This window comes from Muscardinus avellanarius, assembly GCF_963383645.1.
Source record: "Muscardinus avellanarius genome assembly, chromosome: 6".
Lineage (NCBI taxonomy): Eukaryota > Metazoa > Chordata > Mammalia > Rodentia > Gliridae > Muscardinus > Muscardinus avellanarius.
In genome coordinates, this window is record NC_137791.1 from 43,440,680 (window position 1) to 43,458,068 (window position 17,389).

A 17,389-nucleotide genomic window follows, 5' to 3' on the forward strand; every position below is an offset into this window, starting at 1 on the left:
AACCAAATTTGCTGTAAATATTTGGTACAGATTTTAGGCAGACCATTACACTTGAGTGCTAATAGCTAATAAGAAAATAAAACTTCACAGATACAAATGCAACATGAACACAAGTTTAGGTACTTTTATGCCAATGTGTGGTATCTTTTTCAGTTCTACTTCTGACACCAACTGGGTGTCCTACAATTCAATCCTATTCTTATAGTTCTCTAATTCGTATCAAACTTCACACATTTAAGGGCCCAGCTCCAGAAGACAAACTTCATATCCGTTTCTAATCACAGGTATCAAATTCCCAGGTAACCTGCACTTCTGTCTGGGCTACAAATTTAAGGAGTCTTACAGTGTTCACTTCATGCGCTAATTTGCTAGAATGACTCACAGAACCCAGGAACATGCTATCCTTACTACGATGGTTTTCTATAAAGGGCAAACATGAACAGCCAGATTAATAAGTACGTGGGGTGAGGTCTGAAAGAGTGCCATGCACAAGCATCTCTGTCACCATAGAGTATGGATGGTCTACCGTCCTGGCACATATGTGTGTTCACCAGCTTGGTAGCTTTCCAGGACCTGTTGGTAGGGTTTTTGTGTAGGTTTTGTTACATAGGCATGATTGATGGAATCACTGACCATTGGTGATTGAACTCAATCTCCAGCCATCATCCCCAGGAGATAGAGCAGGAAGTTGAACCCTCTAATTAGAGGACTGGTTTCACTGGCAACCAGTTCTCATCCCTACCTTGGGACCCACCAAGAGTTGCCTCATGTGCATAAACTCAGGTATGATTGGAAGGGGCTGGTTATAAGTTAAAAAAGTATGATTCTTACCACTCCTGTTGTTCTGGAGGGGTTTTGGTGCAGGGGGGAAAATTGTGGAGTAAGACCAAATATCTGTTTTCTTAAACCAGAGCTGTATTTTCAGCAGGCAGAGGAGATAAGGTTTTGGGTGTGCAGCAGAGATAATTGTCTTCATACTGAACATTCCTGAGTCTCTTCCCCTATACACATCCATTGCATATCTATTGCTTCCTGCCACCTTGTGGCTTGAAACAACTAACATTAATAATCCCACAGTTTCTGTGGGACAAGATTTCAAGCACAGCACAGCCAGGTGCCTTTGTCTTGGAGTCTCCCATGAGTGGCAGTGAGACAGTCAGCCTGGGGTATGTCCTTATCAGAAAAATTTCCAGGCATCCTCAGTGGCCTCTCCAAAGGGCTGCTCACAGCATGGCAGCATGCTTTCCCAAAGCAAGTGATCCCAGCAAAAAAGAACAAGAAAGGTCCCCTGAGTGGAAGCCACCATGGTAGTTTTACAACTTAGAAGTGACATCCCATTGCCTCTGCTACATTATGCTCATTAGCTGTGAGTTAGTAAGTCGGTCCACATGCCAAGGGAGGGCATGCACACCTGCATGCACCCTGCAGGGCCGCTGAGGCCCATCATAGAGACCACCCACCCCTCTACCTACACACATGGACTCAATTTGGTAAGAATGACAGAAAAAGAGATGAGGAAAGAAATTGTAAAGTTATTGATCAAATTGTCTTGTCAGTTACTTTCTAAGGCCTCTCCAGAATTTCTAGCAAAGAATTTTTCAAACCAATTCTGATTAAGTAAAAACAGTACCTCAATCTCAGCAAAAAGGCAGTATATAATCAAGGAAGTAAGATCCCAATAGGAATGAACAAAGTTAACTTCATGTATTTACTGTCAGTGAATAATGATCTTGTATGCCCCTTTTTTGAAGGGAGAACCAGGTTTCATTGGTCCTCAAGGAGAACCAGGCTTACCAGGCTTACCAGGAACAAAAGTAAGTAGAGATTTTGTTCCTTCCTTTCTCTTTAAAAATTTTATTATACATGTTTAAAGAAATATGGGATAACTCCATTATTCTGATGATCAGACATTCCTGTCTTAAAATTGAAGCAGCCTAATCTAAAGGGAACACCATATTAAATAGAGCAATAGAATGTTAATTCCAGAAACCCATTGGCCAGACAAGACATGGGTGGAATATATTAGTTGTTGCAATTTTCATCCAAATTCCTCCTAAACTGTTAAGATGCTCTTAGCCTCTTGGCTATGTGGGAAGGAAGAGGAATTAAGAGAGAAATACAACTCACTAACTCTTACTCCTCATCACCCATTTTAGGATATAGTTACTAATCAACTGTTATTACCATTCCCATCACTTTCTAGATTTCAAAGGCACATACAGATGTCACGTAGATTCCTAAGTACTTTATTCCAAAAGGATCCACCCTCAGTGACATCTGCAGACATATTCTGTAATGAAAACCATCTCATGATTTTTACTTGGCAACCCTAGAGAGGACGCTAAAAGCAAAGCTGTAGGCTACCATGAAAAAAAAAAATGTTGCTGTGGAGACAGTGAGGCCCAGAGTTCTCTTTTTATCTGCCCAATAAGACATAAAAAGGTACAGCTCTCATGATAGAACTGCACTCATGACAGACTCATGAATCAAAAAAGGGGCAAAATTACAGCAAACTACATTCTTGTATTTTTTAGCTGTCTCTGCTTTAGTGTGTATTATTGCATTCACCAGAAATAAGCCAAGGAAGATTTCCAAGAGTTAGAGAAATATGCTTATGGTGTGTTCTGACAGGATGGTCCTCATTTTCACTGGTCAAATAAAAATAGCTCTAATCCTAGTAAATGGAAACTATGTGTGGCCTTGGGGGGGACCAAAACTCAGTGAAATTATGCAAAATTATTTATTTTCTTTAGAAATTTTTTTCATATAATTAACTGTCAGACTTACTAACAAAGTATGAGGAAAGCCTGTTTTAGCCTGAACAGATTGACACAAGAAATGTCTTTTAGGAAGAAAGAGTAAGAATAATGAGCATTCCTTGTTGATATAAGAGCTATTGGCCAAGCACAGTGGTGCACGCCTTGATCCCAGTACTGGGGAGGCTAATGGTGCACGCCTTGATCCCAGTACTGGGGAGGCTAATGGTGCACTCCTTGATCCCAGTACTGGGGAGGCTAACACAGGAGGGTTTGAGGCCAGCCTGAGCAACTTAGAGAGACTCTGTTTCAAAAAGGGGGTGTAACTCAGGGGTAGAATGCCCCTGGGTTTAACCCCCAGTACCAGAAAAAGAGAGAATGATGGGGGGGGGCAGGAATGAACACTGTTGTGTTTATTGGGGCTTGCAGCTGTAGAGCCAGAAAAGGGAAGAAAGCTCTCCCTGTGAATGAGCACGACACACAAGGAGAAAAGCTGGTCATTGCACAAGAAAACCAGCATAAACTCTGTCTGTAAATGTTGGTAGAACTTTCAGGAAAAAAAAACAGCTGTCGACTCCTAAAATCAACACGAATTACAACATGCTGTAAAGATCCCAGAATGAGCTGGGCGTGGTGGCGCACACTTGTAATCCCAGCATTAGGGAATCTGAGACCAGAGGATTGCGGTTTATCGACAGCCTCAGCTACTTAGTGAGGCCTCTGCAACTCTCTGAGACCCTGTTTCAAAATAAAGAATGAAAAATAGGGCTGGGGGTGTAGCTCGGAGGTAGAATGCCCCTGGGTTCCATCCCCAGTCCCCCCCCCAAAAAAAATCCCAGAATAATTCTCTATCTCTACAGCAAATACTACTCTGACTCCTAAACATTAGGAAAGAATGTATTGTGCTATTTCCACAAGCAGAGATAGGAAAGTTATTTCATTTGAATTATTTTGAAGTTAATGGCAACTGAATCGCCTGTACAGCTCGGAGCAGTTAAGTAATTTGCCCAGAGTCACAAAGCTTTTAAGGTAGAGAGCCTGTAATTAAAAACTGTGCTCACTCTTCAATTTTTACATAAAAGTATACAATCCTTGTATGTGCTCTGATTTTTTTTCTTAGGTTAAATTATTATTTGAAGAATCACTGGGTCAAAAGTATAAATATTTTAAAATCATGCCAAATTGTCTTCCAGGATGATGGTGCTATTTTTATGCTCCTTGAATAGTAGAGGATGTTCCACATGATGGCAGAATTTCAATAATAAAACAGATGTGGAATTCAGACTGTGGATGGTGTGTTTGTAGAAGAAAGAGACTTTTTGTCCTCTGAAAAAAGTGATTCAGGGCTGGAGGTATAGCTTGAGGTAGAATGCCCCTGGGTTCCATTCCCAGTACTTAAAAAAAAAAAGTTATTCCTCTTGGGAAGGATATTTTTAAAAAGATTGGATCAGTTTTCTTATTTATAAAATGCAGATGAGCTGGGCATGCTGACACATGCTTATAATCCCAATACTTGGGACAGAAGGATTACAGTTTCAAGGCCAGCCTCTGTAACTTAGCAAGACCCTGTTTCAAAAATTACAAAAACTTAAAAGGACAGGGGATTAGCTCAGAGGAAGAATGACCCTGAGTTCACTCTCCATACCATAATAAATAGAGGATTGATTGATAGTTAATGTTATAGTCATTGCCTAAGGAGTATTACCTGGGGTTCTCCAGAGAAATAGAACCAACAGGATGCATGGATAGAAATTTGTTAGGGGAATGGGCTCGTATGATTATGGAGGTATCCCATAATAATCCATCTGCAATCAGTATGAAGGCTACAGAGGCCTACAGTGTGATTCATCTGTGGTATGAAGGCTGAGACTGGAGTTCTGATGTCCACAGGTGGGAGAAAATAGGTGTGCCAGCTCCTGGAGGGCGGGAGAGAGACCTTGCCTGTCCTCTGGCTTTTATTCTTTCCATCCCCCAGCCATGTGGATTGATGGCCACCCAAATGGAGGGTAAATCTTCTCACTCAGTCCGGTAACTTGCATGCCAATCTCTGGAGACATCTCAGACACACCCAGAAATGACACTTCACCAGCTCTCTAGGTAGTCCTTAATCCAGTCTGGGTGCCTCCTAAAAATGAACCAGCCTAAACCCATGTTGAGATGAAATCAATGCAGGGTGCCTAGTAAGTAAATGTGGCTCTCTGCCTATTTTTATTTTATTTCACTAGACCCATGGTGCTGGGCATTGCCATTTACCTGTTTTGTAATTTGTGACAGGGTGAACGTGGGGAGGCAGGGCCTCCTGGAAGAGGTGAGCGAGGGGAGCCCGGAGTCCCTGGACCAAAGGTCAGTTGTTCTTATGTTGTAAGAAAACATACTATTCTTTGGTTTGGGAGTGTATGCCATTTACTTTGGAACATAAAACTAAAACTCCTCAACAGGTACTAAAACAGCCAAAGTCACAAATAACTTATTGAAATTCACATCAACTAGTTCTTTTCAAAAGGGATTTTACAATTCAACTTTCCCTGTTTGCTCGGCTCAGTTCAGTGAACAAATTTAATAACATCCAAATGTAAAGGGAGAGGCACTGTCATACTAACCCGTTATCACTCAGTACATGCTGAAACCTACTGAGAAAAATCTGTTAGTAAGTGCTGTGCTTGTCTCCATGGTAACTCGATGGCGTGGAACACCTTGAATATATTAGAGCTGAGGAGTTATTTGACTTTATTCATCTGAACTTCCTGCAAATGAATGCAGCCACATTTTATTTTAATAACCCATTCTAGAGACATGGGAAACGATTTACTCTCTGATGAAAAGGAAATTTATACAGAAAATCGCTGTTGAGATGAATGAGAATCACCCACAGAAACCTTCCCATCCACTGTTGGGAGGGCGATCTTCAGACTAATAATGGAATGAAGGTTGGTGGGAAGCCCAGGGAATGGACTCCTGTTGATGCTAATAGGCACATACACTTAGTGTGTAATAGCTACGTTACAGAGAGCCACTGAATGAGACCGCTAAAATGTGTCCACACTTCCTCATTATTCTGAGTCACTGCTAATTTCTTTTCCTGTTCTTATCTCCCGTGTCATTTTCTCTTTTTCATCTTCATCTTCTATAACAGGGGAGACAAGGTGAATCAGGAGCTAGAGGCCCAAAGGGGGCAAAGGTCAGTGACTGGGTGACCATTTTGACATGAGACCTTTAATACCTGTAGCCTTTGCCTTGTCCACGGAGAATTGCATTTTAAGTTAAACTCTTCCACACACAGGGATTGAGACGATTTTGTAGTAAGTCTTTACCTAAGATAATATCACAAAACAATGGTTTGTCTTACCTTGTTTAGTCATATATGTTCTTTTGCTGTCTTCTTTAGGAGAGATTTTATTTCCCATTTCAAAAAAAATAGCTTCTTTGGAAATCATTAAGTACTGAAAGCATGCGTTATATAATCTTATTTTTCATGCCCTACCTGTCTTTGTAATAAACATTCAAATTATATTTTGCTTTGAAGTTAGCCAACTCCTTTTGGTGCATTAAAATTGCAACGCTGATTTCCATCCTTTACCATGCTCTTTATCCTACCTTCAAGAGCATATACACCATTGACAAAATCATCAGCAATTTTTTAAAATGCTGTTAGCTAGTAATGTGGGTAAATGGGCACAAGATAAAAAAGCAGAGATTATTAATTCTCCAAACATAGTAAATTTAGTTATTATGGTTTATTTTATTAGTATAACATGGGTGGAAAAATTATAAACCTCTTCCTGCTTATCTTTTTGATCCTTACTCATTTCCTAGAGATATATAGAAAGATGCTTGGAATGTCATATAGGAAGGCATTCAAAGCTGCTTTAAAGAACCTTCAAATCTACACAGTTTCAAATGTCTTCTCCCGAGTTTCAGTGTAGATTTCTGAGAATTTTGAGGGTTTAGACTGTTCCTGGTATCTCTGCAGGTGGAGCAATGACAGTATAAATTAAACTCGATTTATTTTAAATTGCATTGGGGGCTGCTCAGCCCTAGCCTTCAGCCCTGCCAGGCTTTTCCAGCTGTCTGCTGTCCATTTCAGCACTGAGAGTTAAAATGCCTATTCCTACAGAAGATAAACTTTCCCTTAGATCTCCATCTTCAGAGGGAGGCCTAGCCTGTAACCTCACTTTTCTAATTCTCCCTACAGCGAGCTCTCCCTTCCTTCCCTGTCCCAATTATCTATACTTTTCTTCTCTGAGGACAGACAATAAAATTGCTTGTCCCTTTTCCCCTTTGCTCAAATCCCTTCAAATATATATAAAAAGTGGCTCAGTCTGAAAGGAAAAAGGCTACTTTGGGTGCCATAGAAACCAGTTGCTTTGCTTTTGCAGATTCCACCAAGCAAGAAGGTTATCCTATAGAGTACATTGTTGCTCCAATGTGCCCTATTATATGAAAAAGGAAAAGGGAATTTCAATTCCCTGCATCTTTAAAAACCACTTGTGAGGTTACTGGTGGTTACTGTTTTTTCCACATTAGAGGTTCATATTAAAAGTGCAGCTTTGTAGTATAAATCCATCCCTAGACTTGGGAGCATTTCCAGACCACTGACCCTACTAACTTTTTTTTCTTTTTCACTGGGGAAAGGGTGACCGTGGCGACAAAGGGGACTCTGGAGCACTGGGACCAAGGGTGAGTGTACCTCTCATTTAGACTTTTGCCCCTTCAAACTCAGACTTGAAGTAGTGTCTGTGTGGTTTTAAGAGCTATTGTGGGCAAGTATAATACCTAACAATGGTTTTGGAGGTGGGATACTGTCATTATCCTGCTACCTTCTCCCCTTTATTTTTATTTTGGTCTCTAGGAGCAGTGAATATGAGAGTCTAACATATAAAATAAGCATTATTGAAAAGAAAGTGTAAAACACCTTTCCTTTGCTAAATGAGCAGTAGCAAGGCCAGGGCATGCAATTAATAGAATTTCTCATTTTTCAATTAACCCAGTTATAAATAAGAGAGCAAAAGCCCGTATGTTTACAGCCCTAGGGGAAAAAAAAAAGGCGGGGCATGAAATTAGGGCATGACTAATGGAAATTGTGCAGCAGATATAATGAGCATGGGAGAAGTCTTTTTCATTCCTTGTGTGGTTCATTTTCATGGGATTCCATTCCCATGGGGAAAGCCATGCATTTCCTACTGAACTTTGTTCTATCTTTTTAGGGAATGAAGAAACAGTCTCTCAGATATAAATGAATAGAAAAGTGTTAGCGATTCTTTAAGCAACATAGATAAAGCCAATAAAATTTCACAAGTTGTATCAGGTTAGCTTATATTTTATAATTTCCAGAAAATTGTTTCAGAGATTAAATTGTATGTCTTCTTAAAAATCAGATTATGTTGCCGGGCGTGGTGGCGCACGCTTGTAATCCCCGCACTTGGGAGGCGGAGACAGGATGATCGCGCAGGTTCGGAGCCAGCCGCGCGTGCTGGCTTAGGAGACCCTGTTTCCAAATAAAAATGTAAAAATAGGTCTGGGAGTGTAGCCTGGAGGTAGAAGGGCTTCCAGGAACCCCAGTACCACCAAAAAAAAAAAAATCAGATTATGTCTTAACCTACCACCAACAGGTAGTTAGAAGTGATTTGCTTCCTTTGAAGTAAGGATAAAATTTGAACATAATTATTGATTCTGCAGTGCAGCTGGATCTCGGTAGGGAAGTGCCAGTCAGAGAGAGAGAGCTGCACGTTGCTCCTTCTGCATTGGCCCAGTCCTCTCATGGACCAGACCAAGGCTCATGACTATCCCCCCCTTTTTTTTCCATAGGGTCCACCTGGGCAAAAAGGGGACCAAGGAGCTACCGAGATCATAGACTACAACGGGAACCTCCACGAAGCCTTACAGGCAAGTGACTGCTCCCACCGGGGACACTGAGATGACACTGGTGGGCACCTATGTAACACGATAACATGGGCTCCCCTCCCCATCTCAGAGCCTGACACCTGTTCCCTGTCCTCCTGAGCCCCCCTGTTCTCCTGCCCCAGTAATCTTTACTTAATAGCATTTTCTGATCTCTCCTTTTCTTTCACCTCTTTGTTCAGATATTCTTTTTGAAAATTTTAAGTATACTTTTATAGTGCACTATAATTATACATCGTGATGAGAATCAAAGTGATACGAACATACATGTACACAGCACTTGGAATGTTTCCCTCTGGATCCATGTTAGTGAGTTGGCGCGATACCTTCATGCATGGACATAGCATCATGTGAACGGTTTCCTTCATCGGTCCTCATTTTCCCCCTTCACGCCTCCCTCCCCCAAGCCCCTTGCACTATCCTACTGGACTCTCCTCATTTATGTGAAGTTTCTTTTGTTTCCTGTTTTCTCTCTGGCTTCCACAAAGGAGAGAAAGCATATATGACCCTTGATTTTTCAAGACTGGCTGATCTCACTTAGCATAATATTCTCTAGTTCCAGCCATTTTCCTGCAATTGACATAATTTTGTTCTTCTTCATGGCTGAGTACAATTTCACTGTGTATATATACTGCATTTTCTTTATTCATCTATCGATGGACATCTAGGTTGGTTCCATTAATTTGGCTATCACGAATTGTACTGTTATAGACATGCATATGCATGCATCACTATAGTATTCTGTCTTTTATTCTTTTGGAAAGACACCAAGGAGTGATATGTGGGTCATATAGTGGTTCCATTCCTAGTCTTTTGAAAAACCTTCATATTCATCTTTATTGTGGTGTGTTTATAATCCCACCAGCAGTCTATGAGAGTTCTCATTTCCTCACAGACTCATCAGCATTTTATTGTTGTTTGTATTCTTGATGATTGCCATTGTAACTGGTGTTAGATGGGATCTCAGTATAGTTTTTGATTTGCAATTTCCTGATCACTAATGGCATTGAACATTTTTGCATGTACTTATTGACTATTTTTATTTCTTCTTTATTGAAGTATCTATTCAGCTCAGCTTTTCTTTTTATTGGGTAATATTATAAGACTTAGGAATTATAAATTTTGTGTGTGGCTAACTTTTGCCTCCTGGCTTGAAGTGGGGTCTTAACAAAGCAATGAAGAGCTCTGCGGCTCTGCAGCGGGAGCTGCCATTCAAATCCCAGCTTTCCTGCTCACTGAGTGTGTGACCAAGGCAAATTATTTCAGTTTTCTTGTTTCCCATCTGTAAGATGGAGATAGTAACAGTATCTGCCTCGTAGGGTTATTGAGTGGAAAAAAATGACTAAGTATGTATCGTACACATAAAACAGTGCTTGGCAGAGAGTAATTCCTCATAGTTATTACTGCTGCCATTCAGTTTCTTCTTTTCTATTACGTAAAAAATAGATATGTGGCTTCTCTGCCCCCTTTGCTTCTTATTGTGGAGACATGCTTTTCATGTCTGGACTCCGTGCTCTGCTCTATCACTCTTTCGCATCTTCCCCTGCAAAGGTCTATGGCAGCTTCTAGTACAGCCCACAGTACTCATCACCTTGGCTTTTCTGTAACATTTATAACAGTCCACCTTCCTTTGGAACACTTTCTCTTTGGTGTCTCTAACATCTGCTTTCATTTCTCCCATTTTCTTTCTCTAATGGAGCTGTTCTATTTTGGTATTTTTTATTATTATTTGATGCACTATAATTTTATATCATATTGGGGTATACACTCATAGCATTATTTCAGCTCTTATAACCTTGTGACTTCTTCCTCCTATTCCCTTCCCTAATCCCCCTCAGTCACTCCATTGGAGTCATTGCTCTTATTTCTGATGTTACCCTTATTTCCAAATAAATGCATGGGACTTGAGAATATTATACTGAGCAAGTGTAGCCAGTCTCAAAAAATGAGTGTATTCAACTTCTCTGTCATCCTCCAAGTTTTGGTGTTTTGAAATCTCTGGTCTTTTCTTAGCACAGCCATTCCTCTGTGTTCAGCAGTGTGGTGGTTCCCAGTTCTTCATTTCTGAGCTGTGCATGCCTCTCGTGTCCAGGAATAATTCCTCTTGACTTCCACCACTGTACGCAATTATACCAGTCACCTTCCCCACCTACCAAGAGAGCCCTTCTTAACTATCCTGTTTCTGTTAGTGATAACACAAGTCTTTGTATTTCTTGGGATAGAAACTTTAGAGCCATTTAGAAACTATTCTTAGTCCTTCCTCCATTTCGTCTCACCAGTACTACTGTTTTCTTTCTCAAAACATGTCTTGATGTCATCCATTCTCTCCATTCCCAAGGAGGTCTGCATCCTGCTTACTCGATACCTAACACCTTAACAACCCATGGCCAACTCCTTTTTCCCTAGTCTTCCTTGACCTTCTAATTCAAACTATGTTTCACTTGAAGGCTGATTTACATAAACTGCCATTACTCTCTTTGCTCTAATTTGCTCAGATCTAAATGATTCCCTGTTGCCTACTATGTCAAGCCCAAACTCCTCCATGTGACAATTAGGGCTCTACAATTCTGACCTTTCTGTATAAAACTTTTTTCCTCCATAAAAGAACTTCCTCTGGCATGGTCATTTTTATTATAGTCACATAAATTTCTTTTTCTGGATTCATCCAATTTTTTTTTCTTTTTCTCATCCACCTAAATTCTGTCTTAAGATCCATAGCTTCCATCTAATTGAGTTTTTACTCTTCAACATTAGTAATCAGGGGGCAAGAGTTTAACAACATTTAATTGTCAACTCACTGTTGATTTTAGTTCATCTTTTGTCAGATGGTAACTTTCTTGGTGACAGAAAGCATCTCTTATGCATATATTTTGGGGGCATGTAAATATGCCATAAGTGGTTAGGATTGAATAAGTGAGTACACCTTTTACGTCCAAACCACTTCTTAGCTTGAAAGCTATACTAATTGTTGTAAACATTTTTCTCCATTTTATACCTGTGTGAATTATTTTTCCATCTTCACCCTATCACTAACGTGAACTAACTTTGTTAGATCTACACTGCTATGGGTCCCTGTCTGCAACTACCGTTTTTATCCAGTGACACACTTCTTATTAGTTTGTACAAATCTGCAATCCTTTCATCCTGCTTTTCCAGTTTTTCATTCTCTCACCCTCCAACTGCCACCTCTGGTGATATGAGAAGAAGCATGCTTCCTTCTTGGGGAAATGTTTCTTAGAAAGTGTATTCAGTCAACAGCTTGAACTGGTGTCCCTCAGTACAAGTGGACTACACATAAACAGTAGCCTCAGGATTATTGCCAAGTTCTAGAGTCAGTTTTCTAAATTGTTCCCCTTTCCCCCCAACAAGTGAATAATTTTATATGATGAGAAAGAGAAATAAAAGTTTTGGTGTATCTACTGTGTTTTACTTTATACAGTAAAATATAGGGATGTGTTTTAAAATTTATCAGCAGTGTTGTACATGTTCCTTAACTTTCCTTAACTACCTCCAGTGGTAAGATACTTCCTTCCTCGCTACCTTTAAGAGGTATTACTATCTAAGAAATGCCCCAACATTTTGGTCATTTTCTATGTAATTATGAAAAATGTTTTAAAGCATTCTTCAAATTAATAGGATCCGGTGTTCAGGCTAATCATGCCCTAAAATGGAAATCTGTTTCCTCCACTACTAATTAGCTAGGTCATCTGGGGGAAATCACCATATTTATACTTTTTCTAACCTTATCTGCAAAATAAGGATGTCATTGGAATAGATATTTTTCTGAGTCCATGAAAATATAATATTTTCTTAGGGTTGTTTTTAGATGCTCCTGAACACTTTTTAGTAATATGCCTAGACTTACATCTGCTTCTTGATATGAAAGGATATGTGCTCATTTTCTTCTTCTCATCTCAAGTTATGTATGAATATAAATCTTATCCAGGCAAAATCCACAATAGTCAATTGTTTCATGCTTATGGCCAAACCTAGAGATTTATTATCCTTATGAGTGTTAGAACAACCATATGTTATGCTTGTAAATAGCTTATAGTTATTTTTCACTTCAAAACTATTTATTGGGTTTTCAAACATAATAATCTAGTGGATTAAAAATTCCTAATAAAATCAACTCAGCTAGATTGCCATGAGATTGCAAAGAGGCGGTAGACATTCATTCTTCTAATTTTCTAGCCAGTGGTGGATTTTTACAATTTTGCAGATTTTACTTTATTATTGCCTCCTCTAAAATATTGCAAATACCTAGGATAATTAGATAAATACGAATAGACTGCAGTTATTATCACATTAGAAATATAAAATTTTATATTGCCTTTATTAAAGTTGTTATTCTATGATATATTTTGGGTTATGAAAAACATTAAGAATGCAATAAATCTCTTTGGGTCCAATACCTGACTTAAGATATTACCCAGTACAACTGAAAGACTATGTGTTCTGTAACCTGAGATATTTGGTATTCTGAATTTGATGTTTATAATTCTCAAGCATTCCTTCGTAGCTAAATGAAAAACAATAAGCACATATAACAAACTACTTCCTGAATCATTTTAATTGGAACTGAAATTATGAAGTAAAATAAAAATCAGAGACATCTTATTATTTTTATTTTTTATACCAGGCAAAATAAGAGAGTGTATCCTTGTCCTTCTACCTATTTTCCCTTTCTCTGCTCAGCACTATTTCAACCTACCTGTTAGGATATTTCCACCTGATCCTTTCTCCCCAGTACTGAACCTGTCCACATTTCCCACATCAAACATGTTGCTTTATAAATTAGTCTATTTTATCTATTCTGGTAGGAAAACTATTAAATTGCATTGGTTTATAAAAAGAAAATTGTTACTTATATAAACATTGTTTTTAGAGGTTGTAATTGAAGGTAGTTAAATTTCAATAATTATCGATAATACCTCTCTGTTTCATAATTTGGGCTTTTAAATATTCCCCTCACCATCTTAACTAACCTTGTTCTTTAGTGTAAATTATGAGTGGCCTTATGTTTGAATCATTAGGAGAAATAAGATAAGCTTTAATTGTAAGGGAATTCATAGAAGTGTTTCAGGAAATGAACCACAAAGTAGCCTGCTCTGCTTCAACCAGTTTACAGTGGCCGCAGCTCATGCCTCCCGTTCCACATCAAGTCTCACAGAGAGAATATGCTGTCTTTTTTCATCACACACACAAAAAAAAAATATTCTGGTTTTTAAATCATTACTAGACCTCGAGAGAACCCTGCTGGGTTTATATAGCTTTAACTTGAAGGAGTCTAAAACAAGATATCCAAAATGGGTGAAGCTCTGTAGGACTTCTGTTGAGTCTGCACTCAATGTGCTTCCAGCTGGTAATCAAAACAGTGTGTTTGTGAAATTATCTTAGTTTGCTGTCATATGTCTTTTTATGAGCTGGATAGACCCTTGTATAATTTTCAGGTCTCACAAACACAGTCATTTAACCAAATCACTTAAGCCCCTTTTGTTAGTTTAGCTGCCCTTAATACTTTACTCTTGTTATATAGCTTGTTATAAAACATGCTCTTATCATTTCTTTTAGAAAAAAATTAATTAGCTTTGTGTTTATTTAGATGAAAATGAATTAATTCATATAGGTCCCCATGATAGTAAATCTCAGAGTTCAAGTTGAGTATACAAGCTAGTGCATCATGCTTTCTCCTATAAGTTTTTATGATTCTGCTTTCTAGTTTAAAGTGTAGTATGTAATTGGAAGGCAATGATAAATTATCTCTACCCTATAATTTTCTAATAGCCTTGTTTAAGTTACACATCTTCACTCTAGGCACAAAGAAATATCATTCTCATAAGTATAAATCCAATTCTTATCCTAGTTAAATCTCTTAAGAATAAAGTAAGTGGTACTGTAATTATGCAGGCAACAGTGTAACATTCTGGACCTGTGTATATATGCGATTCAGACAAGTGTTCAAAATGAGACAATGTTAGGATTATTTTCAATTCAATGTCAGTGTCTTTAGGTATGATGCACATACAGAAAAAAGTTAATTCTAGTACAACAAATGAGCTACTGACTAAAAAAAGAAATGAAGAAAAGAAGTGCAATTGGATATTTGCATTTTCTCTAATTAAAATGCTCCCTAGGAGAGAGCTTTTATCGAGATCAAATTTCTCAGTTCACAGCTATTCTTACAAACTTCTAGTATATAAGACTAGATGACTTTTTAAACAGATACATTAGAATTTTGATATTTTCTTTTCTTCAACTACTAGAATTTTTGTTGTTTGTTTGTTTTCTTTTTTTAGGGAGGTGAGTTGTGCTCCAAATTAAATGCTGGGTCTCACACATTTGGGCATGTGCTCTATCACTGGGCTATGTCCTCAGCCCCTTTTTATTTTTGGAGACAGAGTCTCCCTAAGTTGCCCAGACTGGCCTCGAACTTACAATCCTCCTGCCTCAACTTCCCAAGTAGCTGGGATCACAGGCATGAATCACCATGCCTGGCTCACCCATGGATTTTTTAAAATACAATTCTAAAAATAACTTTTTAAAATCTTTACAATATTGAAGGTAAGAGAACATGTTCTCAGAAAAGTCATTAGACTTGCCAAAACATATTCAGAAAGTTGATTTCTTTTCAGAAATGTATTGTTGTACTTTAGCACACAAAATAGATAACTCTGTGTTTGTTGATACATTTTCCCAACAGAGGATTACCACCCTAACTGTCACGGTAATTCCTATTGCATGATTTCTGTGTTCTGTGATTTTGTATTTAGTGTTGATGCATGCAGGTCAAAATGGTACTAATGAAGTAACTGGTTTTTAATCTGATATTTAATCTTATGTTTCCTTACATCAGTAACCTTTCACAACATTTTCTCTAGTTCAGTTACTTTGTCTGTTTAGTGAATAAATTAAAAAAAGTTATTTATTTTCATTAATGTCTTTGGCCTTCTTTAATAACAACTTTGTTCTGACGGTCTAGGAAATCAAAGACTTTGGGTTGGAGGGGTGAATGTATCTAAAAACACAGACAGTATTAGTGAGTCTTACTCATCCCAGAAACATGGATGTGGGGCATGCAATTGTAAACTGTCTTATAGAACCAGTCCAAAAGCATCTTCAAAATTGTTTTGACCTAAAATGTATTGATTTTTAAACATAATAAGTAGATAGTGCTAATAATTATGTTACCAATAAGATGTTTCCCCATTGCAAAGCCATATTGGGAGACATCTTATCATGGTAGAAAAAAGGAAGGTGTGTAGTATGCCTATTATTTAAAGTAGGACTTATAATACATATACTTGCTACTTTATAAAACTGTGCTTTTTCTTGATTCAGGGTCCCCCTGGACCTCCTGGACCTCAAGGACTACAAGGGCCAAAGGTTATTCTTTATTTACTTGCTTCCATTTATTGCTTTATAAGGCAGAGTACCTATACTAAATATATGCATTTTTGAAAATTGGTCTTATAAAATATAAAGATGCAAGTAAGCACTATTGCTCTGGAGAATGAGAAAAAGAAATTGAGATCTGAACTAAAGAGGGGAAATTAGGAAAAAAGAAAGAGAAATGAGAATGGCATTAAATTTAGGGAAGAACAATTAGAAAAACAGAAAATAAACATGAGAAAAACAAGCTCCACACAAATTATAAAGAACACTAAATGTGGTGTTTGAAAAAAATAAAATATTTCAATAGAAGAGGATTCAAGGAGATTTACTCTGACACTTCAATTTCTTTCAAGATCCTTCAATTCTTTTATTAAAAAAAAGAACAAGGGAAGTTTTTGCATGATGCAGTCACAAATATAATTTTAGGAACCATATCCCTTTATTACATTACTATATTCAGACATTCTACCACTTAATTCTTATCTAATGAAATGTACCAACTACAAGTAGTAAAAACCTAGAATTAATTGATTATATGTCAGTTTTGTTGATGGTGTTAGCTTTATCCCTCCCAAATAAGGCTTAGTCATTCAACCATGTTTGATCAATTAACACATGGCCAGAGATTCTGAGCTTTAATATGTGTTGAAATATGACTTTCGTCATTGAATTCTTGTAGGAGACTCAAGTGGTTTTGAAATTCATTGTCTGCCTATGCTTCTTAAGTCAGTTCACTTGCTAAGTTGATCATACACACACAAACGCACAAATTAACTTTTGTACTCTTTTTTTAGATACTTAGAAATCTAGTACATAGAAAAGATTATAATAAGCAAATGCCAAGTAAATATGACCAAGGCTACAAGCCGGGCATGGTGGCACACACTTGTAATCCCAGCATTTGGAAGGCTGAGACCAGAGGGTTGCAGTTCGGGACAGCCTCAGCTACTTAGGCCCTCCGCAACTCAATGAGACCCTGTTTCAAAATAAAGAATAAAAAATAGGGCAGGTGGTGTAGCTCGGAGGTCAAATGCCTCTGGGTTCCATCCCCAGAGCCGCAAAAAAAAAAAAAAAAAAAAAAAAAACAAGGTCCTCCCTTAACTTTGTGAGATGTTTTTAGAACACTGATCCTCGATTCAGAGTTCATGTATTGCATTAATACATTTTATATGTAACATCAATGTAAGGTATGGGTTTATTAACTTTTCATTTCTTCACCGTATTCTGGTTCCTATGAGATGTAAAATATTTTGCAATTGAATAAGATTCTATATATCCCAGGTGGACAAGTTTGCTGTGATTCCTATCCTTTATGTATTTATTTGTGGTACTGGGGGTGG

At 38.1% G+C, this 17,389-nt stretch overlaps 1 protein-coding gene across 1 annotated transcript in view; it reads left to right on the forward strand.

Annotated features, from left to right (window-relative positions):
- The window catches only part of COL25A1 (collagen type XXV alpha 1 chain), a gene marked incomplete at both ends in the record, with an annotated part of 482,772 nt that overhangs the window by 421,174 nt on the left and 44,209 nt on the right, over nt 1-17,389 (forward strand). The window contains 7 exons of the mRNA XM_080697535.1: nt 1,752-1,814; nt 5,031-5,099; nt 5,890-5,934; nt 7,389-7,433; nt 8,562-8,639; nt 15,358-15,381; nt 15,996-16,040. Of these exons, the coding sequence (XP_080553661.1) occupies nt 1,752-1,814; nt 5,031-5,099; nt 5,890-5,934; nt 7,389-7,433; nt 8,562-8,639; nt 15,358-15,381; nt 15,996-16,040 (369 nt within the window). The remainder of the gene's footprint in view (nt 1-1,751; nt 1,815-5,030; nt 5,100-5,889; nt 5,935-7,388; nt 7,434-8,561; nt 8,640-15,357; nt 15,382-15,995; nt 16,041-17,389) is intronic.